Consider the following 23078-nt stretch of genomic DNA (forward strand, 5'->3'; position numbering starts at 1 on the left):
ATCCTAAAACTGTAGCCAGAAAACCCTAAGTTGTTTCTTTTTAAAAGTCCAGGAGTGGCCCCAGGTCACTATATTATTGGATTTAACCTTTATCCCTATAATTTACTAAAACATCAGAAGTTACTCTGTTATAAAAATGTTTGCTCTCGAAAGGTTTATTTCCCCGTTTCTCTCTCTAATGGGTCTTTGTTCTTTTGTTTTCCGTTTCTAGCTTTTCTTTGAGCATTTTCCCTTCTGCATGCATCCTAGCACGGACTTCTGCTGATTTTGTGTTCTTTGCACTTGAAAAAATTGTCCAATGTAAAAGCTGCACAAAGACACATTTTACATTGTGATATAATGAACTAATTTAAATATCGAAAGATATTTTATGAATTTTGATACTGAAATTGTATATACAGTGAACTCAATAAAAAATGTAAGTGGATTTCTTGTGTTAGCTGTAATTTCTTGGGGTGGCATTTTTCCCCCTCCTAAAGATAAAGAAAATGTAAGCACTAAAGTCTCTCCTGGAAAATTATTGGTGGAATCTAGTTCCTTCCTGCTTTTTACTATTTCTTACATTTTTCATGCACTTACATAAGCAGAATGTCAAAAGCAAACAAGATGGAATTTTTGTTTCAAACTGTTCTTTGTGTTTTAGTTAGTTTTCCGTGGGACTTTAACCAGAAATGCTATACAGGGCAAAAGTTTTCACTTTCATATTGAAAGGCTAGAGGCTAACTTTTTTCCCAGGTACCCTGGCGCTGAGGTGTCTTACTGACGTCTGTGTTCTTTTCATAGAAGAAGGATACGTAAAAATGTTCCTTCGTGGACGCCCGGTTACCATGTACATGCCCAAAGAGCAAGTGGACTCTTACAACTTGGAAGCAAAAGTAGAACTGCCAACCAGGAGACTTAAGCTGGAATGGGTGTATCCTTTATCCATGGATTGTCTTACACCGAGCGGTCAGTCGATGAATGCCTTTGCTGAAGTTCATAAAACTCAGCTGCACTGGCAAAACGTTCTTAAACCCAAAGGAAGACAGAGGGAGGCCCTGGCAGGAAGGACTAGGCTTCCCCCTCCCCCACACAGGGACTTGGCCAACCTGGGGAGCCTGACTTCAGGATGAACACTCACTCACTGAAGGAGGGACGTGAGGATGAACGCAGTACTGAGTGAAAGGAACACAATGGCTTAAATTAAATGCACATACGGCGTAGACATACTACTGCTTTAAAAAAAGAAAAAAGAAGAAGCTCCCCCAAAATCAAGGCCACAAAAATCTGAGTCAACCTTGTGACTAGCTTTTTTTTTTTTTTCTTTTTTTTCTTTTTTTTTTTTAGCATTTTTGACAAAAGGTTGCTGGAGCCTTTGTAGCATGAGGTTTGGGAAAGTGAATGAGCTTCCAAGGAGAATAAATTGAAAGGCAAGAAAATAGAGCCTGTGAAAGATGGTGAATCAAGTGCTGGTTTTTTATTTTATTTTACGGTACTTGTTTTTCACTTTTACTTTATTTTACTGTTTTATGTTACTTTAGGTGCCCGCAGAGGCCACCTTCCAGTCCATGTGGACTTTAAGACAAAGAGCAAAAATCCTTTCTTCACCCTCAAGTATTTATTGAGTGCCAGTTTAATGCAGAGCCCTGAGCACAAACTATAAGAAGCTGGTTTAAATTGAAGCTGCTGTCATTTCAGTTTGAAGAATGACTATTTGAAATTATGAAATCATATTCTTTGGAAGTTTTTTTAGAATTATCTCTGTACCTAAATTTCTACCCCCAAATTTATACATTTAAAATTTTTTTTCAGATTCTGATGTCATAAGCATTTACCTGCATCCATTTTGGAATCTATTTTGACACGAGTAATTGAAGTGATTCACTTCTTTAATAATTGTTTAAATTGGTTTAATTAAATCTGGAACACGTTATTCAAAACATACTGGTTCAGCCTACCCCTACTCATATTTTAGAAGATGTAAACAGTGGAATTTGCTCCAAATAAATGGTGGTTTTTCATGCCCAGATTCAAGCAATGTTTTGCTCTGAAATAGTTTTCACAGTTTGGAAGTATACATGCTAAAATCTTAACAGGTAATTATCCCCAAGGAGCTGGGAATGGTTGGGGCAAGGAAAACCTAATTTTTTTTTACCTTTTATTGATATATATATGCATATGTATATGTAGTTTGCATCTTTTATGAGTATTTTTATAATGTAGAAAAATATGTTAAGTAAAAGATTTAGCTCCAAGGTTACAATAAATCATAAGTTCATAATTGACTTATAACTGAGATGTATAAAAGTCAACTATTAATATCTTTCAATTTCTTTTTAAATACTTCAAAATGTAAGGAACATCAAGACTCAAAGTTTTTTTCTCGAAATGAGATTTATAACCTTAGGCTGCTTAATATTGGAAACAATATAGTCATGTAATGTCATCAAATATATTTTGTTTTCCAAACAGGCTACAAAAGCCACCAGCTATAATAGGGATTCAGCTAATCTCCCGATCATGATTCTAGAACCAGACTGAGTCTCTCTCCTTAAGCCTTAAAGTGATGGCAGCCCCAGGCCCTGTATTGTAAGGGTGTGTCTCGGGGCTGAAAGATGACAGGCGGTAAAGCCCTGTTGCTCCGTCTGATTCCAGTCCCCAGAGTCAAGCCCTCTCTTGTAAAAGTTCAGAGATTCAAGAGGGCGTGTGAACACACAATAGACCACCACCTGTATGTAGTTCAGGAGATCTCAGCCGCCAGTGTGATAGCCAGAAAAAAATGTCATGGAGTGGAGAAGGCCTCAGTGGTTGGGCACATGCTTAGCACGCAAGAGGTCTTGGGTTCAATTCCCAGTACCTCCTTTGAAAAAAGAAAAGAAAAAAAATAGAAAGAAATGGTACACAAGAGAGACAGTAAATAGGAAAGAGAAAAAAGCTGAGCAGAATATCCCAGTATTCCTGTGCAATTAGTGCCAAAGCACAACTTTAAGTGGTTTTAATTCTAGAGGCCCGCTTAGCAGAGTGTCGTGGTCATCAGCCTTTCAGAAGACCGGGCTGGGGAGATACTTAAAGGCAGACTAGGTAGGGAACCAGGCATCCACGTAAACTTTCAACAGTTCAGCTGAGAAATTTGGCCCTTAGCTGTTGATTCCCAGATCCATGATTGACTGAGTAAACTGAAAAGAGTTCATTCACCTCCTGGTCAGCTCAGAGATGTCTGATCCAGTTACTGTTAGTAAATAAAACCACAGATGGCCGTTTTTAATCAAGCCGAAAAATTCAGCTTTCGTAAGATAACACATACTTTCTAAACATAAAACCACACCTTTGTATTGTTAAAAATATGTATTCACATTAAATCAGTGACTGTTTCCAACTTCACTGCCTGCCTCTTTTAGGGGGTCGGATATATTTGGCACTGAGCCTTTACAGTTTAGTCTTTAAATTAGTGGACGTGATGGTCATAGTCCTGTAGAATTTGATTGCCTGTGCCGGTTGTATAAAGTTGATGTTTTGTTAGCTCTTAAAGAAAAAAAAGGTTTTATCTTGACATACGCGAAGCTACGGGTACAGGGGCCGAGACTGCCGTAGTAACCTGTACTTGCTCCCGACGGGCGAGACGGTCTATTTCATCGCGTCGGTGGTCGTGCTGTACAACGTGGAGGAGCAGCTGCAGAGGCACTACGCCGGCCATAATGACGACGTGAAGTGGTGAGCCCTCAAACCTGATTCCTGTGCCACGTGTGGAAAGAGCATGAGCAGAAGGAGTTCAGTAACAGGATGCCACTAAAGAGGACAGGGATGGAAGAAAGTCCGACCTTTGGGAGGAGCTCTTCTCTGTGTTCTGGGCTGTCTGCGAGCTACCTGGTTCTCCAAGGCAATGGAGAGTTTTCTGTGTTTATAACGCATCATCCTAACCAACCATGTTACCTACACAGATACCTCTAACAGGCCCCAATCTGGAGACGTTCTTAGTACGTCCCGTGCTAATGGCTTCTAATTTGGGTCATTATTCTTAATAAAAGTGTTTTGTTTTCATGTTTGTGGCCGGGTCTGCTATCCTCGTAGTTCATTTACACTTTTGGTAGCAATTTTATGTATCTTGGAAAGATGGATGGATGAATAGGTGGATTTATGTGTCCTCAGTCCCTGGTCAGTTACAAAACTCCTGTTGGGAAAAGAGAAGGCCTTTGCTGTCGGATACATGCAAAATGACTTCTTAATAAGGATTGTATGCTGATTAAGTGGTTCTGAGATTGAAGTGGCATTTCTCAAGCAGAGGATGCTTTTTCCTTGAGTTTGAAAATTCTCTAAAGATAAAGGAATTAAGGTAAAATGAAATAGGCGCTAATTGCCTAAGGTCATTGGGGTGCTCAGGGAATTTGTCATGAGTCTGTAAGAAGTTAGGCACTGTATATTTCTTACATTTAAAGTTTTGACCAGATTATATTTGATCAGGAGGAAAGTAAAGCTTACCTTTAAGTAGATGTTTTATCAATATTTTTTCTTAGCCTTGCAGTTCATCCTGATAGGATCACAATAGCCACAGGACAAGTCGCAGGCACATCTAAGGATGGAAAAGTGAGTTATGTTATCTTTTCATATTTTTGTAACAAACTCGTAACTCCAAATAATTTTCTTAAAACATTTTGCTGATGAATAAGCCTGCTTCGATATAGTGTCTAAACACTTCTTAACCTCTTGTTTGAATTTTCATTGCAAATTAGAATTATTACAGTGACCTTTAAAAGCCCTTGAGGTCACCTTAATTTCAGCTCATTTTTAAATAGCATTGTTCTTGCCTAAGAATTTATTAATTCTTAAGATACTTATGTAGATGTGATAAACATGAAAATCTTAAGTATACATTTCATAAGTAAAATTAAAATCATAAATAGTCAGTTGAATATGAGGCGTTTTGCATCCTCAGTGAATTTCAGGCACCCTCTGCTGTGTCTCCCCTGTAATCATGACTTCAGCCCGTGGAGTTTGTGTCTGTGTGTAATCTACCAGGGCTGCCAGAAGCACACATTTTAGAAGCCCTTCAGCAAGAATTCACTTTATATTTTAAGGAATCAGAGAAGAAGCTAGTAGAACTGGACAAATAGCACAGTTCAGACCTGGCTCCCAGTCCCTGACTCACCACACTCTGCGGTCAGTGTCGTGTCTTATCTGGGACGTCTTGTAGCTCTTCTGACACCTGCTTTTATACAGCTTATCACTGCACAGTGGGTGACCTGAAACCCATTACTAAGGAGTTCCATTTTTATTCCCATGTTTCTTCCAGAAGACACGAGTGCTACTGTTTTTTTTTCAGAAATGTTTTCATGTGGGGGAGGGTGTAGCTCAGTGGTCAAGTGTGCACTTCGCATGCACGAGGTCCTGGGTTCAGTCCCCAGTCTCTCCGTTGAAATAAATAAATAATTAAACTTAATCCTCCCCCCATTTTAAAATAAATTTTAAAAATTTTTTAAAAATATTTTAATAACATCAAATTTTAACTGTTTAGGCTATTTTCCATTAAAATCCTACGCTTGGGAAGAGGTATGAGGAACAATGGAAATCAGACCACTATTCTGTAAATGCCCATGGAGCTGGGTCTTCAGCTATTTTTAAGTGTTAAATGACCTTTAAAAATTCTATTAGTAGTAAATCATTTGTTCCTCCCTCTAGTGGATTAATCATGTATTTCAGTTTCTGGCCTTAAAACTGAATCAAAACTTCAGAGCCAGAGAAAATGTTACAGCTCTCTGAGCCGTTCCTTTCCAGTTACTTGTGGAGAAGTCCAGAGAGGCCAAGTGACTGTCTGCAGACACCCAGTTCCTTAGAAGCAAGTCCAGACTAGAACCTGTTCACCCGTTCGCCGGGTGCAGTGCTGGATTTTCTTGATAAATCTGCTGGTTGTTCTGTAGTGCTTTCTTTTATTAAGGAAGAGAAAAATTGGATAAATAATCTAGGAACACAAGTGAGAGGGTTTGAACTACTTATGAAAGCTCTAAGTTTTTATTTGTGTATAATCAGTTTCCTATGGGGCCCAAGAATGTTAAGCTCTTAATACCGCTTGGTGGTGACCATCGTGGTGAATTTAAGCATGCTTCCGCCTTAGTAACAATGCAGACTTTAAAAGAATAGCCCTCATATCAGATTCCATTTTCTTTGTCATTTTTCATTTTTAAGATTCAGACGCATTAGATGTACAAATGAGAGAATCAGTTCCTGTGGAACAGTTGTCAAGAATGGGCTATTCAAAATTTACAACTTGGTAAACCTCTTCTAAAGTTAAATTGGCCACAGGGGCCATGACCTCCTGAAGACAGTGGGAATGTTTTCTTTATGTTAAAAGGCAGAGTCTTCAAATGCAAAGGAGAAAAAAAACTTCTTTCAACAAAATTGAAGTAATCTCATAGCTTCAAGGTAAAGGTAAATCTGTACCCCTGGCACAATCGGTGACTACGTTTTTTTTCTAAGCAGCAATTGCCCCCACATGTGCGCATCTGGGATTCTGTGACGTTGAATACACTGCATGTCATCGGAATAGGGTTTTTTGACCGAGCCGTCACCTGCATTGCTTTCTCAAAATCTGTAAGTAGGAGCCGTGTGGGGTGTTGCAGGGTTGTCTGTAGCCGGGAGAGAATCAGCTCAAGGTTGAAGAGGGAGAGAGTTAGCACGCCCATGCCTGCCCAGGTGTGTGCAGATTTGGGCTCTGAAACCTTCCTGCTTCCCAGGTCCCCTCATTCAGAGGTCACACATGTTCCCTCGGTGTCACACACTTCAATCAGACGTTTCCATGGTGATGAGAGGAGGCCCTGCAGCCACACTGTCTTCAGGCTCCTGGAGGCAGTCTTGCCTGCTCTGGCCTTGAGTGTCCCCTGCTCCCCGCCCCAAGGTGGCTCCAGCCTGTCTGTGCCACCCCCAGGTGGGCTGGCTCGCTGCCTGTCCTTAAGCCCCATGGTCTCCCAGGCCTCCCCAGGATGTGCCCGTTCCACAGGTCCACCCTTTAAACACTTCATCAGCCAGTTCAGGAACATGCACCTGTTCACATCAGTACTCCACACTCCTCACCCCCATTGCCTTCTCTCCTTGCACGACCTCTCCATAACCCTGTCCACACTCAGTGCAGACCTGCGCCCTGCGAGCAGCAGACTGTCTCCTCCAGGGCAAGCGCTCTGCAGTCCTGGGGAAGCTGGTTTTAATGGAACCAGTGGTGAAGAGCCCCCGACCCTTCCCTCCTCCCCTGTCCCTTCGTCACCCCATGTGCACCTGCTCCCCCCTGTCTGTCTGCCCAAGCAGGTCTCAAAAGGAGTGAGTAAATATTCTTTAATGAAAATGTCACAGACTCGATGTTAAAAGTGATGTTCATTTTTAATCATGCTCCACCTATTTTATTCTCAAATGCAGCCTTGCTGTGAATACTTTTTTTTTTTTTTCCAGAATGGAGGCAGCAACCTCTGTGCCGTGGATGACTCCAACGACCACGTGCTGTCCGTGTGGGACTGGCAGAAGGAGGAGAGGCTGGCGGACGTCAAGGTCTCTCTCCAAGCCTGATGTCAGGCTGCCTTGTTGCTTTCCCACATGGAACCTTCTCCTCCGGCTCCTGGGTGGTGGGCTCTGTTCCCACCCTGGCTTTCAGGCAGGACTCCATCACGGAGAAGCCCCCGGGCCCCCACCCCCTCCCCTCTTCCCAAGTCCCTACAGGATTCCTCCTTCTCATCTCAGTGTCTCTAAGGTTTTCTTCCTCATTTCACCTCCATGGCCCTTTTAATTCATTCCATCGTCCATTTGTTTGCTTTCTTTCTGTCATCCAGAAATGCCAAGTGTCCCCTGTGCACCGCACTGCCGAGGAGGCAGTGGAGGTGTGGTGACGAGTGAGATGTGGCCGCTGCCCAGTGGGAAGGCCGGGCAGGGAGCAGGCTGAGGGAGAGGGGCAGGAGAGGTCAGCGCAGGGTCGTCCAGAGCTGAGTGGACTTGGGAAGATCCTGGTCCTCCCAGTGGGGCTCTTCCTGCAGCCGTGCCCATAGGAACTCCCAACAGTTTTTTTTTAATTGAAGTGTAGTTAATTTACAATGTTGTGTTAGTTTCAGGTGTATAACGTAGTGATTCAGTCATGTGTATATATGTGTGTATGTATGTATGTGTGTGTATATATATATATATATTATATATTATATATTACATATTATATATTATATATTATATATTAGTAGCAATGTTTTCTTAGGTCAGTCTACCAACGCAATAGAAGTAAAAGCAAAAATAAACAAATGGGACCTAATTAAACTTACAAGCTTTTGCACAGCAAAGGAAACCATAAACAAAACAACACCCTACGGAATGGGAGAAAATATTTGCAAACAGTGCAACTGACAAGGGCTTAACTTCCAGAATACACAAACAGCTCACACAACTCAACAAAAAAGCAAACAACCCGATCAAAACTGAGCAGAAGACCTAAACAAGCTATTCTCCAGTGAGGACATCCAGATGGCCAATCGGCACTTGAGAAGATGCTCGATACCACTAATCATGAGAGAAACATAAATCAGAACCGCAAGGAGGTACCACCTCACACCAGTCAGAACGGCCACCATTCAAAAGTCCACAAACAACAAATGCTGGAGAGGGTGTGGAGAAAGGGGAGCCCCCCTACACTGCTGGTGGGAATGCAGTTTGGTGCAGCCGTTATGGAAAACAGTGTGGAGATTCTTCAAAAGACTAAAAGTAGACTTACCCTATGATCCAGCAACCCCACTCGTGGGCTTATATCCAGAAAAAATGCCAGTTCGAAAGCACTTGCCGACATGTTGATGAACTTCCCTTGAGTTTCCTTATGCTTTCCTCCTGCTAAAACCAGGATCGGATCTACATTTGTAGGATTGACTTCAGATTTCTCATCCTGGCCTCTGTTTACCTTGGATCACCTTATTGTCCTAACACTGGGATGACCGTTGGATCACCCTGCTGACCTAGCATTGGGACCACTGTTACAGCACCTGACTTACATAGCTTTCCGTCTTTTGTGGGGGGGGGGGGGTTCCTGTGCTGTAGTCAGGCACGAATACACCTATACTCGTGCTGTAGCTGCGCCGCCTAATGTTCTGCTCAGGTGCTTAAGTTCTTGCTTTGTCGCTAGATTGGAAGTAATCAGAGCAAGTTATTCCCGGTGTAAGAATGTAGAACTGAATTATCGAGCAGAAGGAGCAAGCAGAGTCAGATTTATTGGACCAGGGTGAAGTCCTGGAAATGAAGAGAACAGGGCGAGGGTGGTGAACCCAGAGAACCACAGCCTCTGCTGGACTCGGTCTTGGTCACTGAACCACCGGCAGAGTCCTGGGGATTAAAACCAGGAGGGACTCCCAGGGCAGGCAGGGCGGCCAAAGCTGGCCCGAGTGATGGAGCTGTGTAAAATCCAGACACCAGGGCCCTTCCAGTCAGTCACTAGATGGGGATGAGGCCTGAGGTTTTTGGGTTTTTTTAATTGAAGTACAGTCAGTTACAGTTTGTCCATTTCTGGTGTACAGCATAATGTCCCAGTCATGCATACACATACATATGTTCATTTTCATTAAAGGTTATTACAAGATACTGGATATAGCTCCCTGTGCTATACAGAAGAAATTTGTTTTTTTCCTATTTTTATGTATAGTGAGGCCTGAGGTTCTGAAGTCCCCAGCAGCTCCTTTAAGCCAGAGCACCCCACGTGCCTGCCCTGCACCAGGTCCTGGGAGAGCCCCGCACCAAAGGGAGGCTCCGTGGTCCTGTCCTCGGGACCCAGAGTGGTAGGGGAGGCAGACGAGGGGGAGAAGTGTGGGCACAAGCTTCGTGTTCACAGAACATGAATCCATGGGGGAAATATCAAGAGGCCTCATGCTTACCTTGACGAGTTATTTATTTGTGGTTCAGATTCTGTTTATTTTCTTAAGTATCTTAAGAGTTGAGACATTTGATTCTCCTGTTTTTGCTCAAAGTGTTCCAATGAAGCTGTATTTGCTGCGGATTTCCACCCCACGGACACCAATATAATCGTTACCTGTGGGAAATCGCACCTCTATTTTTGGACGCTAGAAGGAAGCTCCCTTATTAAGAAACAGGGATTATTCGAGGTATGGTTAAATTGCACTGGTTGTTTTATTTTTCACCGATGGTACTTGTAATCGCCCAGCTTTTAAGGAAGCTTTGAGGCTTCCCAGTCTTAGAATTTGTTTTAATTCACAAACATGGGGGTGTAGTGATAAAGACTATTCCTGGAGATCCCTGGCGCGATTGGGGAGCCCCTTGTGTCTCGCAGATAACACTAGTGATGCTGAGGAGGAAGGACCAACACAGGGAGAAGTGCCAGGAGAGGATGCCCATTGGCCGGGGCCACTATGGCGGTGGCATGCTAGTTGACCAGGAGACCACAGTGAGACTTTGCAGGGAGTGATGGACACTCTCTGTGCTGTTTAGTCTCACCATCTGGGGACTTTGTGAGAGCTGCGGGTGACACCTGCTGCCCTGTGGGGCCTTTTGCCGCCACGGCCCAGAGGCTGAGTGTCAGGACTGCTTTATCCTGGCGCCAGGACCTTCAGACCGTAGTCATGACAACACAGCCCCTGAGCCCCTCCAACACCCTCCTCTGCTCAAACTGTCTGCAACCTTTTAAGTATCAGAAATCTCTTTGTCTTAGATACAATCTCAGGGCATAAGTTATGTAACGGTGGATGAGAATGGAAGGTACACGGTGCAGCGGCAGAAGATGACCCTGTCCCGCTTGGGGTGACTGCGATCCTGGATGTTAAACACATTTAATCAAGACATCCTTTTATTTGTATTAATAATATATATAACATTTGTATATTCTTATTTAAACATTCTGCAGAAGCAAGAAAAGCCAAAGTTTGTCCTCTGTGTGACCTTTTCTGAAAATGGTGACACCATCACTGGAGATTCAGGTGGCAACATCCTCGTATGGGGAAAAGGTAACAAGTGATTGCTCCCCAAAAAGACATTTTTGGTGATGTTGTAAGTAAGAAGCCAAATGTGGCTTCCGTAAGGACTGTCTGTTAATGTTATTTTCAGGCTCACTACTTTAGATTCCAGGTTACATGGGTACATACATGCATGTGTGCATGTGTGACTTGGGACAAGAGGAAAACAAGACTAGTTGGCTGTTGATGTCTGTCACTATAAAAGGCATTTTAAGCCCAAGACATTATAAAGGAATGAATAGTTTTGTTAGGAGAAATGATAACAGCCTGTAATGATGAAGTCGTCTGTGACGTTTGGTTAGCTCTGGAGTATTTCACTTTTCTGGTTCACATAGCGCTTAGCAGACGAGACTGATTTCTGACTGTATTAATGGCAGCCTGCTGGACACTGCATAAGATGAGGCAGGTCTGAATCCCCCGCTGTCAGTGGGCAGACGGTGTGGTAAGGAGGACTCGTGACTCAGAGACATGCATTCCATCAAGTTCAGTGAGCATTTATGAGTGCTAACCAAGAGCCAGGAAAAAAGGGGAAATGCACCGTCCCTGTCCTCAAGGATCTTGAGGTTGGGTGGGGGTGAAGGCGGAAACAGACCCGTCAGTGTAACTTCAGACTAACACGGCGACCTCTGCAGTATCCCTACTGCTGCGGGTGCCTCGTGCTCTGAGCATCCTTTCATGTCACCCTTACAACAATCCAGTGGGATGAACAGGAGCCCTGTAATGCAGAGGGGGAAACTGACACAGAGCAGTTAAGTCACTTGTCCAGAGACACACAGCTCACGAGGATATCAGCTCAAGGTGCCCGTTCTCAGCTGCAGGTGGTACACTGTGCTTTGTGTGAGCATGTTTTCCTTAACTCTAAAGGAATCCAGTCCATGCTTGTCTGGTGCTCTGGGAACTTCTAGGAATTGGATCCTTTCTAGATTCACACTACAGTGATATTCTAACTGACAGTATCACATCTTAAAACAAAAGTGACATGAGGTGGCCAGAGGTGAGCCTTTTGCTGATGTCCTAAGCATGGTTTTCTTGGTGTGTTTAGGTACGAATCGAATAAGCTATGCAGTTCAAGGGGCCCACGAGGGTGGTATTTTTGCACTTTGTATGTTAAGGGACGGCACGCTGGTGTCGGGAGGAGGGAAGGACCGAAAGCTCATTTCTTGGAACGGAAACTATCAGAAACTCCATAAAACTGAGGTAAGACAGCAGGTCGTGCTGTTGGCATGCGTTTTGAGACTTAACCTGTTAAGCTGACCAGTTTCCTTGTGAGTTTGAAGTCTTTAGCTTACAGTTTTGAAAATTGTTTAGATAAAATTTTACTAAGTGGGGTCATATTTTATTAAAATCGTGGGGGCGGTTTAAGTATGACCACTAAAATGGAATTCGGTTTATAAAATGTGACACTGCAACATTGCCATCTGGAGTATCTTTATCATAGAACCAGTCTCACTTTTCCAAGGGAATGTTATCCACATTTTGATTAATCCTTAAAATATTTTTTCTCTTTTCACTTAAATTTACAGCATGTTACTTTGGAGACATTAGCACTTTGAACTAGTATTTATTGAGTGTCTACTTTGTACATGGCGACACCTTCCCTAGAGCTCTGGCTCCTTTTGGTGTATCTTTCGCCTCCTTAGTACCTGGTTAGCAGCCCTGGACTCCAGTGGGAGCCAGAGACAAGAAATTCAGTGTTCCTTCTACACACGCACTGAGTTTTCTCCCCCAGGCTCCAGGAAATTGTGAGCAGTCAGATCTCTAGGTCGGCATCAATGAAGGTTGAGGGTCTTCATCTCTAGGGTAGGATGGACACCTTCTAGGACTTTTCCAGCTTCTTAGTCAGAAGCACACAACACAGTTACATCAGAGAGTGGCTTGGCCCAGTGTTTTGGCAGAATGAGAATCTGGTTATGTCTGTCACTGCTCTTAATAAACGAAGGCCTTCATCAGAGCTTTGGAAATGGCTTTCCTTTCATGGAAATGTTAATTGGGGTTGCATTTTTTATAACAAGATTTGACCAGCATTTGACTGAACATGTACCCGTATGGAATTATAACTGCAACAAATGCTCTGAAGCCTCATCTAGTTTTATAGAAGATACTCACCGTTGCTAAGTATGTATATAGTTCCTCTTCATTAGCATCGTTTGTCATCAGCTTTTCTCAAATCTGTGCTAACAAACCACACTGGAGGTGGCGCGTTTATATGAGAACAGGATGCTCCTTACCGTCCAGCAGCCGCAGGGCCTGCAGGCAACCCCAGGGTCTCGCTGCAGTTTTTGTCCTTTTTATAATGTGCAAGGACCTCTGTTTATTTTGTCACAGCCAACTGTTCTCGGCTGGTGTATTTTGAAATTATTTTTATGAACACTTAGATAATTCCATATATTTACCAACATACGCAATGGATTTCAAAACTGAATAGAATAAGGTCGCCAAAGAATTTATCTTTTTAAGTTACAGTAAATTTTAAGAAACTCTTATTACAGCATGGTACATGTTCTTTCCAAATTTTACCTGCTTCTGCTGTCAGAAATCAAAACAAGTAAAGAATAAACTACCAAGCAGTATTTCTTATTTTCTTATTTTGTCTTAAAAAATGCTTTCTTCTTTGTTTTTTTTTTTTTTTTTTTTTTGACAGCCTTACTCTGGCTGATTCTTGTAAGTGTGACTACGATGGGAGCAATCATTGTGATATCTAAACAAGCATTTGAATAATGGAGCTAATAAATTAATGACGTTTTATTTTACTGGGGGGAGTGATTGGGTTTTTATTTATTTATCTCAATGGAGGAGCTGGGAATTGAACCTGGGACCTCGTGCTTGCCAAGCACACGCTCTACCACTGAGCTATCCCCTCCCTCTTCCCAAGCTGATGACATTTTAAATATTTTCTTCTCAATGCAGATTCCAGAACAGTTTGGTCCCATACGGACTGTGGCCGAGGGCAAAGGCGATGTGATCTTGATAGGCACCACCAGAAACTTTGTTCTGCAGGGCACACTGTCAGGGGACTTCACCCCCATCACTCAGGTGCGTGCCCGCTCAGCCCGCCCACCAAGCACTTTCATTTCGCGGGGCGTTAGAATACAATAAAGCGTTACAGAGAGCGGACCCTTCCTGTGTCATAGACTCTTAACCTTCCTGTGCTTCAGAGTCTGAGTTGGTACCACAAGTGAAGTTGGGGAGGAAGGGGGTGGACGCGGGCAGTTACAGAGTGTGCAGGAAGCCCGGGTTCTGGTCCTGCAGGGCTCCCGAGCACCTCCTGCAGTATTTCAGAGCTCCCGTTTGTCTGGCTTCTTTGTAGGGGCACACGGACGAGCTCTGGGGACTGGCCATCCATGCCTCAAAACCTCAGTTCCTGACCTGCGGGCATGACAGGCATGCCACCCTCTGGGACGCTGTTGGTCACCGGCCCGTCTGGGACAAAATAATAGAGGTAGACGTCACGTTATATTCCCTCTTTCTATAAAAATTCATCTGGAACACATTGATTTATTTTTTTTGCATGAGGTTGATAGTGATACAAAGTTGTCCCAAAGCAAACGTCACTTAATTTATCTCCTTCGAATTGCATCACTTTAAACATTGCCTTGAGTGGTCTCATCCGTGTAATTCTAAAGTTTGCTATTGTGTTTTAAGTTAGTCTTTCGGGGCTGGTTGCTGGGTTTCCTGAGTGCGGTCTCTTCACTGGCTTAAAGCCTGGTTGTGAGCCTGCATCCTCTTCATAGGGTACATTTGAGTGAGAATTTACAAGCTATTCTAAAGCATACCACAATTTACCTTTGTAATTTGAGTTTGATGGTAAAGGTGAAGTTTAAAGTCAGCATCTCACTCAGTGACCTTTGCAAAAGTAACTCAGTTTGTACATCAAGTGCTGAAATACCCTTTCCCTACATACCGTGCAGCAGTGCCTTTACTGAGCGTTGTTTGCATTCCGGGCACTATGCACATATTATCCTCAATCCCTGCAGCAGCCCCCCAGGTCGAAGGTTTTTACCCTGCTTCTATTAGTTAGGGCACTGAAGCTCAGAGACGTCAAATAGTTCACCAAGGTCACTGAGTCCGGGATGAAGCAAGTGTTTACACCCAGCTCAGTCTGACTCCCAAAGCCAGGGTCTTCCGTGCATCACCCAGGGTCTTTGGTAGTGAGTCCAAAGCACATCCCATGTTGCCTGCACCCTTACTGATATGTACAGTCCTGGGCCGAGGGTAGCCCCTCCGCAGACCCCACACGTCCTCCTTTCAGCCCCCGGAGAGCTGCCAGCATTTCCCGATGTGCTGGGTCCATGTTTCAGTCCTCCTGCCCTTCGCTTTTGGAGAAGGTGTGCAAGAGACTGGAGCTGGCCGGCCACTGGTGGAGCTGGGCGCTAAGATGACAGGGCCTGGGGATGACACCGCCGCCCGAGGAAAGATTGCGAGTGGCCCAAGGTGGCAGGGCAGGGCTGTGGGAAGTGATGTCCTACGTTGCACCTGTCCCCTGGCTGGGGCTCAGAGGGACAGATGGGGTGGGGAACACGTGAGGGGTTGGCACAGAGCTGACCCAGGAGGGCAGCCCTCCCTGCTGCCTCGGTCCACACAGCAGCCCAGCCGAAGGCAAAGCCAGTTACTCCGTAACCAGACCGTTAACCCACTCAGCCCAACACAAGGGCAGGGGCACCAAAGCAGACACCAAAAGGATCTGCAGTGAAGTCCTGGCTCCTTTACCCACTGGCCACGTGACTGGACAGAAGCACTTACCCTCCTCATACCTCAGTATCTTCATCTCAGAAATGTTACGAGCCTCGGATGAATTGCACAGCAAAGCTTCAAGTGCACGTGATTTCTCTCTGTGCATCGGTGGCGGCCCTGCACTTAATTACAGCTCCCACTTTGGAAAAGCGTGGCAGTGATGTAACCAGCGCCTGAGAAGGCTTTCCCTCCCATCTCTTCCTTTGTCAGCTCACCCAGTGGTATCTCAGTGCCCCCTCCTGTTTCCGTTCCCATTGCTGCTGTTTTCTTGGTCTTCCTGTGATGAATCTTCTCACTCAGTTCATCCTAAGCCCCCTACCAGGTGATCTTCTATCTAAAACACAGACAGTCATGTCACCCTTCTTAGTGCAAGGAAGAAGTCAGTGTCACCGTGTTTCTTGTAGTGATCACAATCCCGGACTTGGCGACGCAGTGCCCTTTCCTAGCACCATCCCCAGTTCCCCACGCCGCACGTTCCGCCTTGTAAACCCACGGACTCCACCTGCCATTCCTCAAATAGGCCCCAGACTGCATTTACCTCCATGATCGAACCATTGTCCCCTTAACACCTGATCCCCCAAAATACTGGTGCGTCCACTTCCACCTTCACCGCTGGTGATTCTCCCTGCATCAGGAGGCCCGAGTCACAGGCTCCCAGCACCCGCCTCCCCACCCGACTGCACCTAACCCTCCCTCTCCGGCTTGTTTTACCTCCTTCCATCAGTCGTGTCCATCTTGTATCAGAGTTAGTAGCGAGCACGTCCATCCCAAACGTGGAACGTGCCTTATGCATCCCGAGATCCGCCTGGGGCTGTCGTGGTGTCTTGCACCCAGTGGGGGGCGCTCATCCAGTACCGACCTGATGGAATTGGGTGCGGTGGTTGTACTTCCAGACAGACGGGGCACAAGCTCGCCTTTCGGAATGGGGGTCCACCAGCGGGGCTCCCAAGGCTTGGAGGAAGAGCGTGTCTTTGTTGACCTGTCCTCTAATTCATCTGATTACAGTGGCTGTGGAAGGACTGTGGCTGTGGAAGGCAGGAAGAGATAAATTATAAAAGGATAACAGTTTAGCATTATTGAGGCATGACCTTCATCGAAGTAGGAAAACACTTTCCTCTCTGGAGAGAAGAGAGGGTTTTTTTTAATGGGGCCACGTGGTCCTGCGGGACTAGGGCTGTGCTTGTGTGTGTTGTGTGCGGCAGCGCTGTGTCTGGCCATCAATTTACACTTCCTTTACAATGTTTTAGGATCCAGCTCAGTCTTCTGGTTTTCATCCTTCAGGGTCTGTGGTTGCAGTTGGAACACTGACTGGGAGGTAAGTGCCCACCAGCCTGGCTTGTGCTCGCTCAGGCCGTGGGAAAGAGGCTGGTTGTCCGTGTTTCCCCCGCGACATGCCCAGCGTCGCTCTCGGCTGCACCTGTCAGCTTCTAATGACTTAGCAAGAAGGAAGCCAAAACTCGAAAGTAAACCCTGAGGCTGGGGTCCTTCCTTCCCATTGTGGACCTCGGGGAAAGCCGAGGGAAGCTGTGGCCCCCTCTCCCACCAGAGGCCCCCCCACACACACACACGTTTGCCTGCGATTTCAGGGGATTGTGGGCCCCCCACCCCCAGGAGGCTGCAGAGGGGCCTCTGCTTTGGGGTCGGGTGAGAAAGCGTTTCAAAGCACTAAAGCTTTTAAAGTGCTTTTTCTTGCCACCCTTCCAAAATTTTAGAAACTGCCCTGATTCTGAGCCTCCTAGTGGACTCAGCCAGTACTTACATGCCAAGCGCCCCCGATTTGCCGGGTTTGAATCACAGCTTCACCACTGAGCCATAGTGCGTCTTTGAGCCAGTTCTGTGACCTCTCTGGGTTTGTTTCTCCCTCTGTAAATGGTGGCAGTGTGTCTGCCTTGAAGCCCCGTTGCACTGATGACTGAAGGAGCCAGGATAGGAAGCACCTGCCGGGCTTGCCTGGCAGGCGATTTCCGTGGTTGTCTTTATCATTCTTTTACAAGTTTCAGTTGTACTTTTATGTCGTTTGTCATAGTCTATACACTTCTTATAGCTTAATTCATATACTCTTGGTGACTTCCTCCTCTAAAAAGCTTGCCACTTATGGAGAGGCCAGGGAGGAGGGACAATACAGGGGTAGGGGTAAGAGGGACTGACCATTAGGTATAAAGTAAGGTACAAGGATGTATTGTACCACACGGGGAACACAGCCAGTACTTTATAATAACTATAAATGGAGCATAACCTTAAAAAGTGTGGATCACTACATTGTAAACCTGTAACTTATATAATATTGCACAGCAATTAAACTATACTGCGGCTTTAAAAAAGCCGACCACTTAGATCGTGGTGTTCGGAGTGCAGAGTACTTATAAAGGAAGAGTAACCATGTGTAAGTCACAGGTGGCAACGTCTGAAGAGTTGGGGACCTTGTATCCAGCAGAATTCTTCATGAAAATGTTTGCGCGCACACACACACGCGCACACACACACACTCCTTTTACCTCTCCTAGAGACAGCTGAAGCTTCCAACTCAGCAGGCTCTGATGAACAGCTGACAGCCAGCAAGTGCCATCAGCTACAGGCTGGGCAGGACGGGCTGTGGGGCGACGCCAGGTGCTCAGAGTCACAGATAGTGTCCTGTGGGGGGAAGAGAGACCGCATGTAACCTAATCCCGCCTCTCCGTCGGCACCCGCCCCCATCTCTGGTCCCGGTGCCTTGACGGAGCAGTTTAATATGACATTTCAAAGGCAGAGCCCAGTCCACCCAGTTTCTCTGCTGCTTATATTCTGACCTCTGTTGGGGTTAAACAGCACATTAAAGGTGAATGGTTGCTGAAGATGCAGGAAAGTAAAGATGGAAGCCGAACCCAGATTTCAAGGTCAGCCAGCCCACTGAGTGGTGATGACTAGGGCCCCAAGTAGAAGCTGAGAACACAGGGGTGCTGTCTCAGCGGACGTGCCTGGGGATGTGTTTCATCAAGGTTTGAAACGGCAGCAGCAGGGAGCCCACGTTGCTTTTCATCCCTGAAAACACCAGTGTTCCACTAGCTGTCACCCCTTGAGAACACACAGGCAGGAGAGTACAGCCTTTCCATCAGTAAACGGACACTGACTGAGCACATGTCCTTGTTCGAGGACGCAGAGCACTTCTGTGTCTGTTATAATTTGACCGATTCGTCGCTGGGCCTGCAAAGTCAGTCTGGTCCTTTATCCCCATTTTACAGATGAGGAAGCTGAGCCTAAAGAGGTTAAATTCCAAGACCAGTCCCCTGCTCACCCTCCTGCCATTCTCCAGCATTCACGGCAGGTCAGACGCTGGCCCAGCGCTGCTTAGCTGAAGCGTCGGTAACTGAATCGTTTCCCATGGTCGCCAGATGCTGCTCCTTTCTTTAGGAAATGCTCATATGTAGGAAATTTTCTTTAAATAAAAGATGGGAGCAAGCATTCTTGTTAAGCAAATGCAGACTTTTCATTAAGCTCTTCGAGTAACAGTTTCTGTAGCCTTGCCGTGATCACAGTAGTCTTACTCCCTTTCCTCACTGGACTTTTCCCCTTGTTTACAACAGGTGGTTTGTGTTTGACACAGAAACAAAAGACTTGGTCACCGTTCACACGGATGGGAACGAACAGCTCTCTGTGATGCGTTACTCGCCAGGTGAGAACACACTCACTGTAAAACTCGGACAGACCGATGAAGTTCTGTGTAGGTATCTTTAAAGAATAACATTCACAAGCCCCCTCAGAGCGAAATTTAAACTATATTTGCACATAATTGTGGCGTTTGAGGGTTCTCAGCCTCCCTCCTTTGGGTCACTATGCCTATGTGTTTTTTTTAAGTTTTTACGATGGAGGTTTCAAAAATGGACAAAATCAGACTGAACAGCATAATAAACCCGCACGTACCCATCACCCAGCTTCCACAGTTATTGACTCAGCCATTTCATTCATCCAGTGCCCCCCCCATGTTGTTTTTTTGGCAGGGAGTGGGGGGTACACCCTCATCTCAACCACCTCTCCGCCAACCATGCTGTTTCTGAAGCACTTCCCAGACATCCTACCCTTTCATCTGTTGGTGTTACTATCTATAGATCTAAAAAAGATGATTCTTTTAACAGCTTTAATAAGGTATAATTGATCTACAATAATTGACCCTTGACGAATGTACAATTCAGTGATTCTGAGTTAATTTGTAGGGTTGTGCAACAGTCATCACAGTCCAGTTTTAGAAAACCGTTCCATCACCCCCAAAATTCCCTCCCTGCCCGTTAGCAATTAATCTCCACTCCCACTTCCAGCCCAAGGCAACCACTGATCTGCTGTTCTGTCTCTATCTGGACATTTGCCTTTTCTGGACATTTCATGTCAATGGAATCATACAAAATGTAGCCTGTTGCATCGGGCTTCTTTTACTTAGAATAATATTTTTGAGTTCATTCATGTTATTGTGTGTATCAATAGTGTATTCTTTTTCATTGCTAGATAGTATTCCATTTTGTGGACATACCACTTTTGGTTTATCCATTTGTCAGATAAGAGACATTTGGATTGTTTCTGTGTTTCGGCTGTTATGAATAATGCTGCTTGGAACATTGATCATTTGTCCATTTTGGACTCACAAGCCTCTTTTAAGCCATAGATCCTCTCTCTCTCTCTCTCTCTCTCTCTCTCTCCCCCCCCCACCCCACCCCACCAGCTTTCAGGTTGTTTATTGAAGAAGCTGGCTCATTTCCCCCAGAGCATTCTCCACACTCTGGATTTTCCTGAGTGCATCTCTGGGGTATCGTCTAGCATGTCTCTCTGTCCCCTATTTTTTCTGTGAAGTAATTTTTGGATCTAGATTCTATTCAGGCTCCACATGTGCTGGTCTCTTCTTCCTACAGGAGACACCCAATGGCTGCTTGTCTCACTTTCTCTGTCATTAGCAGCTGTTGACGTCCGACAGGTAAATCCATTAGGGGATGCAAATGATTGGCTTTCCCATTTTAGCCTTTCTTCTTCATTTCTTAGATAGATTATCCTAGAAAGAGGAACTTCCCTTCATCTACTTTTCTGTGACCCAGAAACTTCCCTTCATCTACTATTTTGTCACGCATCATATGGTAGAGTTCAAACAGGAGAGCCAAGACAAATGCTTGGTTTCGTTCATTTTATTTACCAGTTTCCAAAACAAAGAGCTTGTTCTCTGCTCCCTTTAACGATGATCAGTTGGTGGTAATGGTGGTTTGGGTGCCATTGTAAATTTGAGTATATTTGGTATGTTTCAATCTGTGATGGTTGTAGGAGGTGGAACCATTTACCCATTACTGGCTGCTTCAGGTCAGCTCCTGAGTCCTTTTGGCAACACCTGTGCCCCAAACACTCATGGCTACAGGTCACTGTTTTCTAAGCCTCATTCTCTGGGCTTGTGATGTAGGAAGCACTCTTTCTCTGTGATATTGGGTCATTCAGCTACTTGAACATTCTTAGACATAGCAGTTTTGCTCCTTGGAAATACTTGGCCAAGGCTGAATTGCTACCACTCTGTAGGAATCTTCTATTTTATAAGCCGATGGACAGTCGTCCCTACCGCATGCCGGGCTGTGTTCTTGATCTCTAGAGGTAACCTTACAGAAAGAACACCTCTTTGGGATGCTTGCACCCAAAAGTTTACAACTCTTCACCCTAAACACACAGCTGCACAGCCACCTTGGGAACCTTTTCTCCCTGTTGAGAAGGATCTGACTCCCTTCTTGACATTCTAAGGATTATATTTCATTCTGTTAACCCTGGCCAATATTCTGCATCCTCTTATGTGCGTCTCGGCATTTTCTTAGTTATTCTGACCCTCTGCTACATGCAGGAGGGCCTTGTCTGCATCTGAGGGCTTTTCTAGAAGGCCCTCGGATGTCTGTCAGCTCCTGCTAACATAGCAGGGTCCTTCAGGGAGTCTGTTTCCGTTTCTCATCAGTTATACTAATGACCATTCCCTGGAGACCAGGGAGCTCTCTCTACCAGTAACCCTGCCTCTCAGGTTCCAGAGTCATTACCTGGAGGCTGTGTGGGGCAAGGGTGATGACCCGGAGCCAAGTCAGGGCAACCTGCATGTGGATCCAGCGCCCTGTCTTCAGCAGCGGGTGTCCCTTGTCAGACCGGACAGCAAGTTATGTGGAGCTCAGCTGAAGGAGGAGCTGTGAACGTGCTCTTTGGCGAGCAGAGCATTATGCAGGTGTCATGGGCAAAGTGACGCTGCCAGCAGATGCTATGGGTGACATGATGTCATCGGTAATGTGATGTCATTGCAGATGTTGCAGGTGCTATGATTTCATCAGCAGCAGTGGCAGTGGTGACCCCAGATCCTTAGGCTGGGGCTCCAAGTCCCACAGAATGATAGGGACCATGTTTTGTTCAGCCCGGTATGCCCAGCACCTAGCTGGGAGCAGATGCAATAGAGTAATAGGCAATACAGAGTAAATGCTCCGTAAGTATTAGCTGATGCATGAATGTGCACAGGCGAACCACAGTGCAGCTGACCAGCTACAAAGCAGAGTGTGGTCAGCACTGTGAGTTTCCAGGATGCACACAAGATGTTTCAGGCACACGCGCTGGACCACTGTGGGTTACTGGCTCCTTTGTGGATTCAGGTATTTACAGATTTTACGGGGCAGGAGGGTGTAGCTCAGTGGTAGAGCACAGTGCTTAGCATGCACAAGGTGCTGGGTTCAATCCCCAGTACCTCCATTAAATAAATAAATAAATAAACCTAATTACTTCCCCCTCCAAAAAAAAAAGTATTTACAGATTTTAGACACACACACACACACACAAATTAGGTGCCCAAGCACAGGCTACCACTGATGCGGAGCTCTAGGAACCTGCTCCCGATCCCAGCCTGGATTTGCCGCCATCTCCCAGTAGCTCCATCAGCTGTGGTGTGCTCAGAGGAGAAGACATCACACCACGAGGGCTTTTTTCTCATTGCCTCAACTCATGCAAGTTCTAGATGTCTTGTTAGCTGCCGGAGGAAAAGCAAATGGTTCCTGAGTTGACGGGTGGAGCCAGCGCCCCAGGATACTGGGAAGGGCCGGTGCACTCCCGCTGCCAGGCCAGACTGGGGCCAGTGCTGCCTCTGCACTCAGTGACGTAGGCAGTACCCATGGAAACAGTCAGTAAACCAGCCTCTGATAGGAGTCGAAAAGAGCTTCATTTGAGCCAAAATGAAGACTATAGCCCAGGAGACATTCTCAAAATAACTGTGAGGAACCGACCCCGAGAGGCATGGTTCTCAGCAGTTTAATGTCCTGTCGCAACAAAGAACGTCAAGCAAGCCAGGGGTACATTTCTTCAAGGTTTTTAAAAAAAGAAACATCATAATCGGATCAGCAGGTGCACAGCGAGTCTGTGGCCTTGGCCCCCGGGCAGGGGGTCTGATCA

General features: G+C 45.5%; 1 protein-coding gene across 5 annotated transcripts in view; it reads left to right on the forward strand.

Moving 5' to 3' along the window:
- Positions 1 to 23078, forward strand: part of EML1 (EMAP like 1) — a 166477-nt gene that overhangs the window by 136214 nt on the left and 7185 nt on the right. For all 5 annotated transcript variants that reach the window (XM_031454297.2, XM_064486242.1, XM_064486244.1 and 2 more), the window contains 12 exons: positions 784 to 913; positions 3541 to 3690; positions 4491 to 4560; positions 6451 to 6561; positions 7411 to 7506; positions 9945 to 10079; positions 10835 to 10934; positions 11986 to 12140; positions 13851 to 13976; positions 14251 to 14382; positions 16922 to 16989; positions 19235 to 19323. In XM_031454297.2, the coding sequence (XP_031310157.2) occupies positions 784 to 913; positions 3541 to 3690; positions 4491 to 4560; positions 6451 to 6561; positions 7411 to 7506; positions 9945 to 10079; positions 10835 to 10934; positions 11986 to 12140; positions 13851 to 13976; positions 14251 to 14382; positions 16922 to 16989; positions 19235 to 19323 (1362 nt within the window). The remainder of the gene's footprint in view (positions 1 to 783; positions 914 to 3540; positions 3691 to 4490; positions 4561 to 6450; positions 6562 to 7410; positions 7507 to 9944; positions 10080 to 10834; positions 10935 to 11985; positions 12141 to 13850; positions 13977 to 14250; positions 14383 to 16921; positions 16990 to 19234; positions 19324 to 23078) is intronic.

This window comes from Camelus dromedarius, chromosome 5, assembly GCF_036321535.1.
Source record: "Camelus dromedarius isolate mCamDro1 chromosome 5, mCamDro1.pat, whole genome shotgun sequence".
NCBI lineage: Eukaryota > Metazoa > Chordata > Mammalia > Artiodactyla > Camelidae > Camelus > Camelus dromedarius.